Source organism: Hylobates moloch, unplaced genomic scaffold (assembly GCF_009828535.3).
Source record: "Hylobates moloch isolate HMO894 unplaced genomic scaffold, HMol_V3 SCAFFOLD_8, whole genome shotgun sequence".
Classification (NCBI taxonomy): Eukaryota; Metazoa; Chordata; class Mammalia; order Primates; family Hylobatidae; genus Hylobates; species Hylobates moloch.
Window position 1 is genome coordinate 8,316,924 of NW_026652283.1, and position 10,945 is coordinate 8,327,868.

General features: G+C 42.7%; 1 protein-coding gene across 4 annotated transcripts; it reads right to left on the minus strand.

Annotated features, from left to right (window-relative positions):
* Nucleotides 1-183: 183 nt before the first annotated feature.
* M6PR (mannose-6-phosphate receptor, cation dependent) lies at nt 184-9,719 on the minus strand. 4 transcript variants are annotated; one of them, XM_058442184.1, is made up of 8 exons: nt 9,306-9,719; nt 6,523-6,631; nt 6,030-6,212; nt 5,242-5,408; nt 3,627-3,736; nt 3,231-3,361; nt 2,242-2,368; nt 184-726 (listed from the first exon to the last, which is right to left on the minus strand). In XM_058442184.1, the coding sequence occupies exons 3-8, from the start codon at nt 6,209-6,211 to the stop codon at nt 556-558; spliced, it is 888 nt and encodes a 295-aa protein (XP_058298167.1). In that variant the 5' UTR covers nt 6,212; nt 6,523-6,631; nt 9,306-9,719; the 3' UTR covers nt 184-555. The 4 variants fall into 4 exon arrangements, with proteins under 4 accessions (XP_058298167.1, XP_058298166.1, XP_058298165.1 ...); XM_058442183.1 differs by lacking the exon at nt 6,523-6,631; XM_058442182.1 differs by lacking the exons at nt 6,523-6,631; nt 9,306-9,719 and adding an exon at nt 8,953-9,256.
* Nucleotides 9,720-10,945: the final 1,226 nt, after the last annotated feature.

Consider the following 10,945-nt stretch of genomic DNA (forward strand, 5'->3'; position numbering starts at 1 on the left):
CTGCTCTGTCCTATAGCTTTATAAAACCAGAGTGCGTGGGGCTGAGGTCAGGAGTATAAGTACCTGCCTTAGGCACTATTCCTTATATAACAAAAATATTAAATATTTTTTTCCTCAGTAAAAGGATGAAAATTGGTTTCAGTTGTCTTACTCTATTCCAGTCTTTGCCCACTTTCACACAAATGACGAGGCCAATGTTTTGTTTTTTAATCATTAAGAGTTTTTGTACAAAAAGTGATGGTATTTTCTTCATTTTAAAACACCAGGGTGTGGGGGAGGGATGCAAACAAGTAACAAAAAAGATGCTTTTGTAACATTATTTTCCCTGTTTAGAAAGAAGAAAATCACTCCAATAGTACTGAAAAGTCCAAAGATGAAAGTTTCATTTTCTTTTCCTAAGGCTTATAAAAGGCCCCCTGCCTGTTGATTCCATCCCTCTTTTGTGTCCAGTGGAGCCATGTTACTCTTCAGTGGCCCAGGGGTTCACTATTAAAGAAAGATCAGTCCAGGTTTCTGGGCACATGGCCTAAACAGGAAGATGGAAGCATCAGAGGATTAAAAACCTTTCCCCCACAGAAATGTGGGCAAGAAGACACTTCCCTGAGCCAGCAGAAGGGACAGGTGCAGCAGCATTCCACACCCAGCGCAGAGGACAGCAGAGCCCTCGATGTCCCACTTCTGCTTCCGTTCCCTTTCTAGATTGAAAAAAAGGTCAAAACCACATGCCTGTGGAGAAAGTGCGACATATGTTTAGAAATACTGGTATAGGGAACCAGGGGTAAGAAAAGCTTTACCAGCTTTTACTACAAATGGATGAGACACATCAGGATCCCACCACCGCAAGGTAAAGTGACTTCCCTTTTCTGGAAACCCTGTGGCACAGGAGTTCCAATTTTCCTTTCCAACGGACTGGATTTCAGGATAGGCATTTTGGCTGTATGTGGACAGATAAGACCACAATCCTTAGCCCAATCCCAGCTATACAGTCACCCCAATTTCCACAAATCATGTGATGGTACCATATAATCCTGTAATTGGGAAATTGCACATTTTTCCTGTCCTAATCCCAGAGGTGGGAGAAGCAAGTCTAGAATATCTCCAGGCTCAGACTAAATGAGAGTACTTGGACTGCAACCAAGTAATCACTGCAAAGTAGTTCCAAGCAGCAAGAAATACCAGATTCTCATGGAGACTACTATAGGGTACAGAATAACATGAAAGCAATCAAACCTGTATAAATAATGTTTCTTGGCATTTTTTTTAAATTAAAGAAATCCAGTGTCTCAAAAACTTGTGAAAATGTGTTTAAAAAACAAAGGGCCAGTGAGCCTGCCACACCATTTTGCCCATATGCCTATTGTACCTTCTGATGTCAAGAGACAGTGCAAAAGCCTCTGTTTTCACAGGCCCTATTATATCAACTCTGACTTACAACTGTACCCCTCTAGAGAAAAAACAGAAAATAAGGAACAAAGGGAAGGCAGTTTTACTAGTGAGAAGATGCAAATCAAAAGCAAACTGGAAAGCAAGAGCAATAGTAAGGGTGAGATGAGGGACTGGAGTTGAGACTGCTTGAGAAATCTGGCTGTGTAGCTTTGGTTTGGGGGACTGAGGAAGAGGCTGGACATATAAAGTGCAATCTACATTGGTAATAAATGGTCATCCCTTTCTTCTGACTCCTCCCCCAGCTGGTCATCCCCCACACCACGATATGCTGCAGGCACATTTCGAGGTTTAGAACGGCAGACAAAGTCACAGCCATCCTGTAGGGGGAAAAAAAAGAAGGAAATAATTCACAGCATCCAACTTTAGGATATGAGAAAGTGTACTTATGGTCTAGGAATGTGGCAAGAATTGGTTTTCTATAGGGATAATGAGAAAACCTAAAAGATCTGACAATCAGCCTAAATTCAATTTGGGGCAACAGGAGAAAAAGTTTCCGCTTATTAGGCCTCACCTTCTTCCCACCCAGGCCCTCTTAAAAGCTCAATCAGATTTAGAAGAGCCCACCTGGTCATCAACAGTGTTGCTCTTTCAGCAACGTCTTACCAAGGCCAGAAACGGATGCTGTGCCACTTACTACTTTGTACTAGGGCAACTGTCTTGTTTGCTGGGACTTTAGTGGTTTTAGCACTCAATGTCCTGTGTCCCAGGAACCCCCTGAATGTGAGCAAACTAGGATGGTTGGTCACCCAGCCTTGTTTGCAGGCTACAAATTCAACCAGCTGCCCTGTTACTTACTGCTACCAGATTGCCAAGGTCCTGCCAGAAGGCTAAGTGGGGAAACTGCTCCATTCCTTTGGCTCCCACCACCAGTCGCTGGTACAGGAACCCCCCAACAACATAAACAGCAACCAGTGATGCAAACCTGTAGAGAAGGAAAGACATCTATACTTAAGAACTGAGAAATAGTAAAACTCAGATAGGATAACCTCTGTATTTATTGTCAGCTGTTTCCTAAGATACATTCCCTGAAAAGGAAAAATGAGTAGTGATACTAAATGAAAAAGGGGGCTGGTAACTCTTAGAAAACCAGTTAGAGTGCTGTCCGTCCAAGAGAAGCAAAGGCCCAGACAAAATGTGACAGCATGTGATTCTGACTATGGCCAAGAATAATCACCATTAAGTATATGATTCCATTTCTCTAAAAGTTCCATAATCTAATGAAATAATATAAAAATTGCCTAGTCCTCCAGTAGGGGAAAAAAGCACCTCCAAATGCAAATCTGTACCAGCAACTAAACATTAAATCTCATTTTTCAAAAACTTGCATAGTCAGATTTTTTTTTTTTTTTTTTGAGATGGAATTTTGCCCTTGTTGCCCAGGCTGGAGTGCAATGGTGCGACCTCAGCTCACTGCAACCTCCACCACCCAGGTTCAAGTGATTCTACTGCCTCAGCCTCCCAAGTAGCTGGGATTACAGGCATGTGCCACTGTGCTGGCTAATTTTGTATTTTTGGTAGAGACGGAGTTTCATCATGTTGGTCAGGCTGGTCTCAAACTCCTGACCTTAGGTGATCCACCTGCCTTGGCTTCCCAAAGTGCTGGAATTACAGGCGTGAGCCCTGTGTCCTGGCAGAATTATTTTATAGCCAGAGGATTTAAAAAGTCATCCCCATCAATTACAGTATAACATACACACATACAATTTGTGCTTATGTACCACCATATAGTTACTGACCTTAAAAACAAAAGGAAGTTCTGTTCTGATAAAGGAAGGCATACTCACGTGACAAGTAAGATAGAACCCACACTGAGGTGGGAGCTCTCTGGGGAACAGGCCAGGCTGCTATCCATCTCAAAGAGGTAGAAACAATCTTGGACTTTGCCACGCTCCTCAGACACAGGATTAAAATTGTCCTGATGATGAGAAGGCATAACACATTTAGGTGGTTAAGTATTTTGACTCCTATCCAACAAAATAAAAAACCCAAAAAACATCTGCTCCTTCCTGGTTCAGCAGCCTATTTTCCATGGAAGATGCATGTCTGACACAGAGAGAAACTGAGCTCCTAGTTTTCTAATGTCCATCCCAATGTATCGTGTCCCCTCTGGATATTCTCCCCAACCTCAGGTCAGTCCTTTCAGTCTCCTCCCTCAGCTTATACAACGCAGGGTGCCTCACCGCTAGGGTGTGTCGATTGCAGGAGATCATCACCACTGCACGACGCTGCTCCTTGCCACAGTGGTTGTCATATTCATCACCCCCTTTATAGATCAGCATGATCCAATTACCTGAGGAGGGACAAGGAAAATGGAGCTATGGGGTGTGGGAAAAGCAGAGGCAGATCTGGGTGGCATGGCGGAGTGGAATTGAGTAATTCATTGCAATAGGTTATAACTAAACAACACTCATCAGTACGAACTCGGTATTACCAGAAATGCCAAGCTAAACTTGTTTGCTTACAAAGACTTGTGTTCCCTTAAGACAAGAATCAGATACTCATTTAAGAATAATCTTAATTTTTAACATTAAAGGTAGGCAACTGACAATGCAAAACCAATTATGATCCATACCTTAACACTGATTCATTTTCTGAATACCTTTCTAAAAGCAAAAAAAGAGGTTCCATACAATTGCTGAGCAACAGGGGTAAGCCCATCTAAGATTTCAACTTAGCCTGATAAATTCAAAGTGATATTTAAGATTGGAATGCATATCTCTTCTTTAGTATTTACTGTGTTCAGTTCTTTTGCAAAATACCATTTGATTCAGTAATTGTGAGGTGAGTAAGGTAAAGATTCTGCTCCTAGTTTTGCATATGAGAAAACAAGGTCAAAAGGTGATACGACTTTCCAGTCACAGGAACAGGAAATAGGAGGAGAACCTGGTCACATGACCCCTAGCACCAAACTCTTTTGTTACTTTTTTATTGTATTATTTACCAGGAGTAAATAGCTACCCTGTGTAACTTAGTTATTTATCTGTATGGGAGGGAATTGGACCATAGGTGCTCACATGGTCCTCTCCAGCAATATGACTTTTAAGAAATATCACCACCATAGCACAAAAGTTAGTGGGTAAAGTTTTGCAGAATGAGTCGTTGCAAAAAAAAGTTTGAGCTCTTAAAATTCAACTGGTAAACTTTAATTAATTTGATGAAAAGTGGTGGTGGTGGTTGGTATTTTTAAGTCTAGTGTGAAACTCATTAAAAGTATTTGGGTGAATAAAAGGACTCTAGGCTACAGAATTCTGGCTAGAGTTGGCTGGGCGCGGTGGTTCATGCCTGTAATCCCAGCACCTTGGGAGGCCGAGGATGGCAGATCACGAGGTCAAAGATCGAGACCATCATGGTCAACATTGTGAAACCCTGTCTCTGCTAAAAATACAAAAATTAGCTGGGCGTGATGGCACACACCTGTAGTCCCAGCTACTCAGGAGGCGGGGGCTGGAGAATCGCTTGAACCCAGGAGGCTGAGGTTGCAGTGAGCCAAGATTGTGCCACTGCATTCCAGGCTGGGTGACAGAGACTCCGTCTCAAAACAAAACAAAAAAATGCTGGCTAGAGTCTTCATTTTGCATAAGTTTTTCACTAATTTTAATGCACAATTGTCCTGAGCTGTGGCTTACAGAGGAGCTGTGGAATTAGGCATCCTGTGGTGTATTACAGTCTCAGGTGTGCCGAACCACATGTATGATATGCTGAAGACGCTAGAAAAGGCCAAGACATACAGGATTGTCAGAGGGATTGACTTAGGATCAATTAGTCAATCAATGGTAGGAAGGGGAGTTTTCTTACTTCCGTTGAAGATGTGAGTCTCGTTCAGTCTCCCTACCACTGTCTCCTTCCCATTACTTTTGTTGATTTGCACCAGGCCTGCCCCAGAAGTGTGGTTGCCAGCTTCCCGGCACACCCTGAAGATGTACATGTATGTGTCTGAACCCTGGCCCACAGTGCTCTCAAAGCTGTAAAGAGAAGTGGGAAGAAAGGAGAGTTACTAGCTATCAGCCTCAGGAATAACAGCATCCCTTTCCTTAATTAAAACAAAACAAACAACGTGCTCGATTTACTTATCTGAGGTCATGGCTGAGTATTTGTTTAATTTTAAGATATTTATAACCTTGACCATCCTTATTGCTGATGATGAATTATTAAAACACACCACCCAAGATAGCTCAATATTCTAGTTATTTTTAGAATGCCTGTTAGTAACCATGTTCCAATGAATAAGGGCCCATGTTCATGGGATAGTCTCATTTCTTAGGGACCAACTTCAGATTTATATTTCTGAAGGTTCCTGACACTTATAATGACATGTGTCGGCCTAAGTATGTTTATCTGATATTTCTAAAGTCCTATTATATGTAGGTGTCAAACAATGCTTAAATTTCTACAAGCTGGTCTCTTGGATCCAGTCTTGGAAATAGCTACACTTCTGTGAAAGATGGGAAAACTGCACACGGCAACTAAAAACTGGGCTGAGAATTTGCTCTATATCATAAAAGAGGGCACATTATGAAATAAAATCAGTAAGAAGACTTTAACATAAATATTTTCTCAAGCTCTTTAAGGTTCTTCTCACTTACCTTTTATTAAACAGTGGTTTCAGCCTCTTCACTAGAGCCAACTCTTTCTCTGACTCTTTACCCTTTTCTCCTACCAAGTCGCAAGTTTTTTCTTCTGTCTGCCGGGATTCTCTCACTGCCACAGCTAGGAGTAGTAGTAGTAGCAGCAGTCCAGTCCTCCAGCAGCTGTAGAAAGGGAACATCCTTTGGGAGAGAGTGTGTGTTGGGGAGGGCAGGTAGGATCAGGAGAGAGGGTTAAGAGAGAAAGCGTATGAATGTGTAATAAATGGATGATATTTTGATTATCCAGAAAGTACAAGATTCTCTGGCATATGCAACACATAGTACATTTTAATATCTCTGTAACAAGAGCATCTGCAGCAGAAAACTCATTTATATACAACTTTTAGTCTAATGTATAGGTGAGTCTTTCAGAACAAACTACAAAGTTGGGAAGAGGGAAATGAAAGAACTTAAAAAAGAATGATGACAGCTTGGGTGGAGCCATCCTTGCCTCTTTACTGTTTGATGGCTTGATGTAGTCTTCTGAAACCTCTTCGGCCTCTACAGGTCACAAATCTCAAGGGTTTCTAGACTTCCAATAAGTACAGTTGTCTTTTACGCTACAAATCAATCACAACAAATTGGGGATCACCAAGCCATTTTACAATTGAGTAAATTCAATTCACCTGCTGCTTGTACTGCTCTAGGAATGAAAACACACAGACAGCTCTCTTTCCCAAACTTAGTAGGTTGGTGCAAAGTTCATTGTGGTTTTGGCAAAAAAAAAACCCCACCAAAACCTAACATTTTCTTTTCTCTTATCCATCTTCATACCCAGGACAGACTGATTTACCCTTGCAAAACACTTCACTCTGGTATCTGTTAATGATCCCTCAGGCCATTGCTACTTGTTTATTCCAAGGGTATCACGGACAATTTCCTGATTTAACTCTTCTAAACTTTTCTCACTTAAAATAAAACGCTGCAAGTCTGGACTTTGGTTTGAATATTCTTTAAAGTTCTCTAGTTCTTTTTCATGCGGGTCCACTTACTCCACCGCATTTTTAAAATATAAAACTTGAAACAGGCAGAATTTTCATGGGTACTAATGAGTTTGAAGATGGGAAAATGGAAGTTCCAACCTTGACCCTGAATGCACTTTCCCCATTCCCCTAAACAACCTAACATCTGACCTTCTATTTCCCAAAAAATAGAAAAGCAAAAAATAAAAAAGCAAAAAATTCCGGGAAATTGTCTACCTGACTTCCTGTACCCCAAACATCAATTCACTACTGTAATATTATGGTAGTTTCCATAGAATAATCACAGCTAAGCAAGAGGTCCAAGGCCCTCATAACACATTTAATGCACTGAAACCACACAACAGCAGGAAACAATAGACTACTGCCTTGGGCCAGGTGCTGTTCAAAGCACTTAACATATATTAATTAACTAATTAATCCTCACAACCTTATGAGTAAATACAATTATTGTTGCTATTTTACCAGTAAGAAAACTGAGACATAGCTAGTGGAGTGAGCCAGAGTCTGGCTCCAGAGCTCATGGTCTGTGTTTAACCACTACATGTATATTTCCACTATGTGCATAATAATTTTTTGGAGATGAGAGTAGGCAGCCAAAACTGTGAGTTTTTTTTTTTTCTACTAAGAAGTGAAGGGGAGGTGATTCCTCACACAGTTGACTGAATAGGAGGTGAAATAAAGAACTCAGACCTCCAACTCCGACCTTCCCTAAGTTAACCCACTGCTCAACACACAACTTGACCAGCTGACTCACTAAAAAGAAATGGAGACTCCTTCTTCTAGACTGACTTAGCCTGCCATTTTCCTTTACAGTCTCTCAGGACCTAATTAAAAACCGACAGTTGATGATTTCTTTTCCTAAATTAGAACAAGCAATCTCACAAAATTAGGAAGGGATGAAAGGTTAACACCTCAGCCATTAGCTGAGTTGAACTATCTTTCATTTGCTTATTATTCAAAAAGTTAGGATAATAAATTTATACTGTATTCTTCTTTCCTGCTTAAGGCTTGTCTTTAAATTTAAACTGCTTCTCTTTGATTCAGTGGCATATGCGCTAAATGTTTTCCCTAGATTATGTTCATTAATCTTCACAACCCAGAAAAATAGGTATAATTTTTCATACTTTAAAGATGAGAAAACTGATGCTTTACAGAATTACTTGTTAAATTACTTGCTGTACATTACACAGATATTAAATGTGTGTGAAGTCACTGGGGCAATTTAGACGATTCGTGGCATAAAGATAACTGCTGGAAAACTTACAGGGGTGCAACAATCAGGAAGAGAATGAAATGGAAGGGCTGGGTAGCCCCCTTTTAATATGCTACGATTAGATTCTCAAGGTACAAGAGTTTGTCTATATACTTTGGAAATAAGGAGCAGGATTTATGATCTTGAAAAATCTTTCAATTTTCTTATTCTCTAACGACAGATCTATTTTATTTGGCAATGCTAAAAATTACCCCTTATTAGGGCTGCCAATGACTAAGCCAGCAACTGGGAAGCAGCTTATACCACTGGGCCTCTGTAGCACTCACTTCCCCATCTGTTAAGACAGCCATGGCCATTTTCCAGTGGAATTTCTACTGTCTACCCGCTGGCTCCTTTCTGATGTAGCAGTCCTTATCCCTTTTTCTCCAGCAGCCTACATGTTTAGAAAAGCAGCCTCAATTGGCTAAAAGGCCTAATGCTGAAAGAACTCAAGACAGAAGGAGCCTCAGAGAAGTAGCGGCTATGTCCCAAGAGCGGAAGCTCCCCACAACGAGGAGCACAAGATAATCCGTCCATCAGCCATTCTTATCCACACCGCAGTCGTATCCCCCTCAAACCTCTCCCAGGGTGCAAGAAATTCTCGCTCTGTCTAGTGTCCCGACTTTCCAAGCGCTTGTAGCCGTACCTTCTCCAAATGATGCCACTTGACCTCCCACCGTGATGCAGGCCAAAATTCTTCCTACAAATAAACCCACGAACACCTCCAACGGACTCCATACTTGGGGTATCTTCCTTTCCCTGCTTTCTAAATATGGTAAATCCCCTCTCTGGTCTTGGAAGTCCTTTCTCCCTCACACCTTTCGGAACTCCGTGGCTCTCCGCTCTTACGCCTCCGCCTCCATTCTACCCTTAGGGCTCCTCAGCCAGATCTTTAGCTAGAACCATGGTCAAGGGAGACTGCGATTCCGGCTCCTGTCATAGACGCTTAAGTGTGAGCGCACCCCAGCCCGCCTCCTCCTCCACGCCCCTCATACTCACGTGTCGTGGGAAACTGGAGCAGCCAAAGCTCAGAATCCCCAGTGAATACCCTTCTGGGGATGGGAGACGGGGCCAGCTAGGGGCCGGCCGCAGACCCCGGTCCCAGAGCTAGTTTCAGAGGCCAGCGTTCCCCTAGCGCCTCGCCGTGCCCCACTCTGGGAACCGGAAACAGGAAGAGCCAAGAGGCCGCTGGGCAACCGCTCCTCCCACCAGACCCCGCGGCATGTGACCATAGCACCATTTCGCCCCTTTCCCCTTCCCGGGCTCCCTGATAATCTTAAACTCTGATTGGCCAGTATTCTGGAACTTTAGCTCCGCCCTCGTTCCATCAGCTCCAATCACTATCGAGGTTGTCGTTTCGCCTTTTCTGGTTGCCTTTCTTTCAACGGGGTCCCAGAGTCCCGTTTCCAGGGCCTCTCGGCTCGCGCGCCCCGGTCACGCGGGGTCACGCGCCTGACCGCTCCTGGGTAGGGTTCGATTGAAGAGGGTGCGAGGGGCAGGCGGCGGAAGCGGAAGTTACGCAGGCAGCTCGCCCTCGGGCTCCGCGGGAGTTGTAGTTCTCACGCTAGGTCTCCTCCGGGCGCTTCCCTAGACCGTTCGCCGCCTGAGAGGGACGCTGTTCCGCCGCGTGCGAGCTTCGAGTCTCGACTCCACTGTTGACCCCTAGACGAGAGTAGTGCAGCGACGGGGCCGTGATGTGCGTCCTGGCTTTCTTAACGACACCTCTCCTCTGTATTTCCTTTTTCCAGTTGAGTACCTTGGGGTGAATTATTATTGTTACTGTTATCTCTGTCGTTCCTTACTGCCTCGTGGTATTTTGCTTGATAAGCATGCTCTGCAACCATCTCTGTTCGCCAGAGGTTACTTCTGCAAAGTAGGAAGAAACGAGCAACACGATGGTAATCTTTGCGCCTTTGCTAAGATGTTTTGTAGGTTCCTTATGTCTTACTAGCCACTTGTTGAAGTCCTGCTCGTTCTTAAACTCTGTTAAAATGTTATTGCTCCTGTAACTTCCTGCGTTCACTCTCTTCAGAATTAACCATTTCTTCCTGTGGACCCTCGCTTGTGGCTTGTACCTGGCTTTAGCATGTTTTCATTCCACTTCCACTCTTACGTTGCTTTTATGTGTGCCTCTCTGGCTCTATGCAGGTGCCTGGATTTTTTATTCTTACCCCTCTCATTAGAACTACTACAGTGTTTTGAGTCTAATAATAATAAAAGCTAACGGATGCATATCTCGGTGGTGCCCGGCACTTTTGTAAGTGCTTTAAACGATAGTTAATTCACTTGGTCTTCACACCAACCTTATGAGGAAGTATCTTATCCTAAGTTTACAGATGAGTAAATTAAAGTAGATAGAAGCTAAGTAACACCGTGAGTCCCACAGCTATTAAGTTATGGAGCCAGTATTTAAATAGTCTTCATAATCCATGCTCTCAAGCACTACGCTGTACCTACTGTACGCCATTCTGCATTTCTTTGTTTATTAGTAATACATTCAGTTCAGGCTAGGTAGTAATCATATCTGGGTTGGATGTTGCCCCAATAAAAAAATAAAATTTAAATTTTTTTCTTTCTGAAAATTAATTTGTGATCAGATAACACAGAAAACAACAAAACAAAAATCATACATTAACTCA

What these genes read in the sequence shown, in the direction of transcription:
- M6PR (XM_058442182.1), bottom strand. Translation starts at nt 9,044, where the DNA reads ATGGAGTCCGTTGGAGGTGTTCGTGGGTTTATTTGTAGGAAGAATTTT. An exon ending in GACTCACATCTTCAACGGAA is followed by an intron (nt 3,737 to 5,241) that starts GTAAGAAAACTC and finishes GTCCCTCCTCAG; the next exon opens with GTAATTGGATCATGCTGATC. An exon ending in ACCTTGGCAATCTGGTAGCA is followed by an intron (nt 727 to 2,241) that starts GTAAGTAACAGG and finishes CTTTCTCCACAG; the next exon opens with GCATGTGGTTTTGACCTTTT.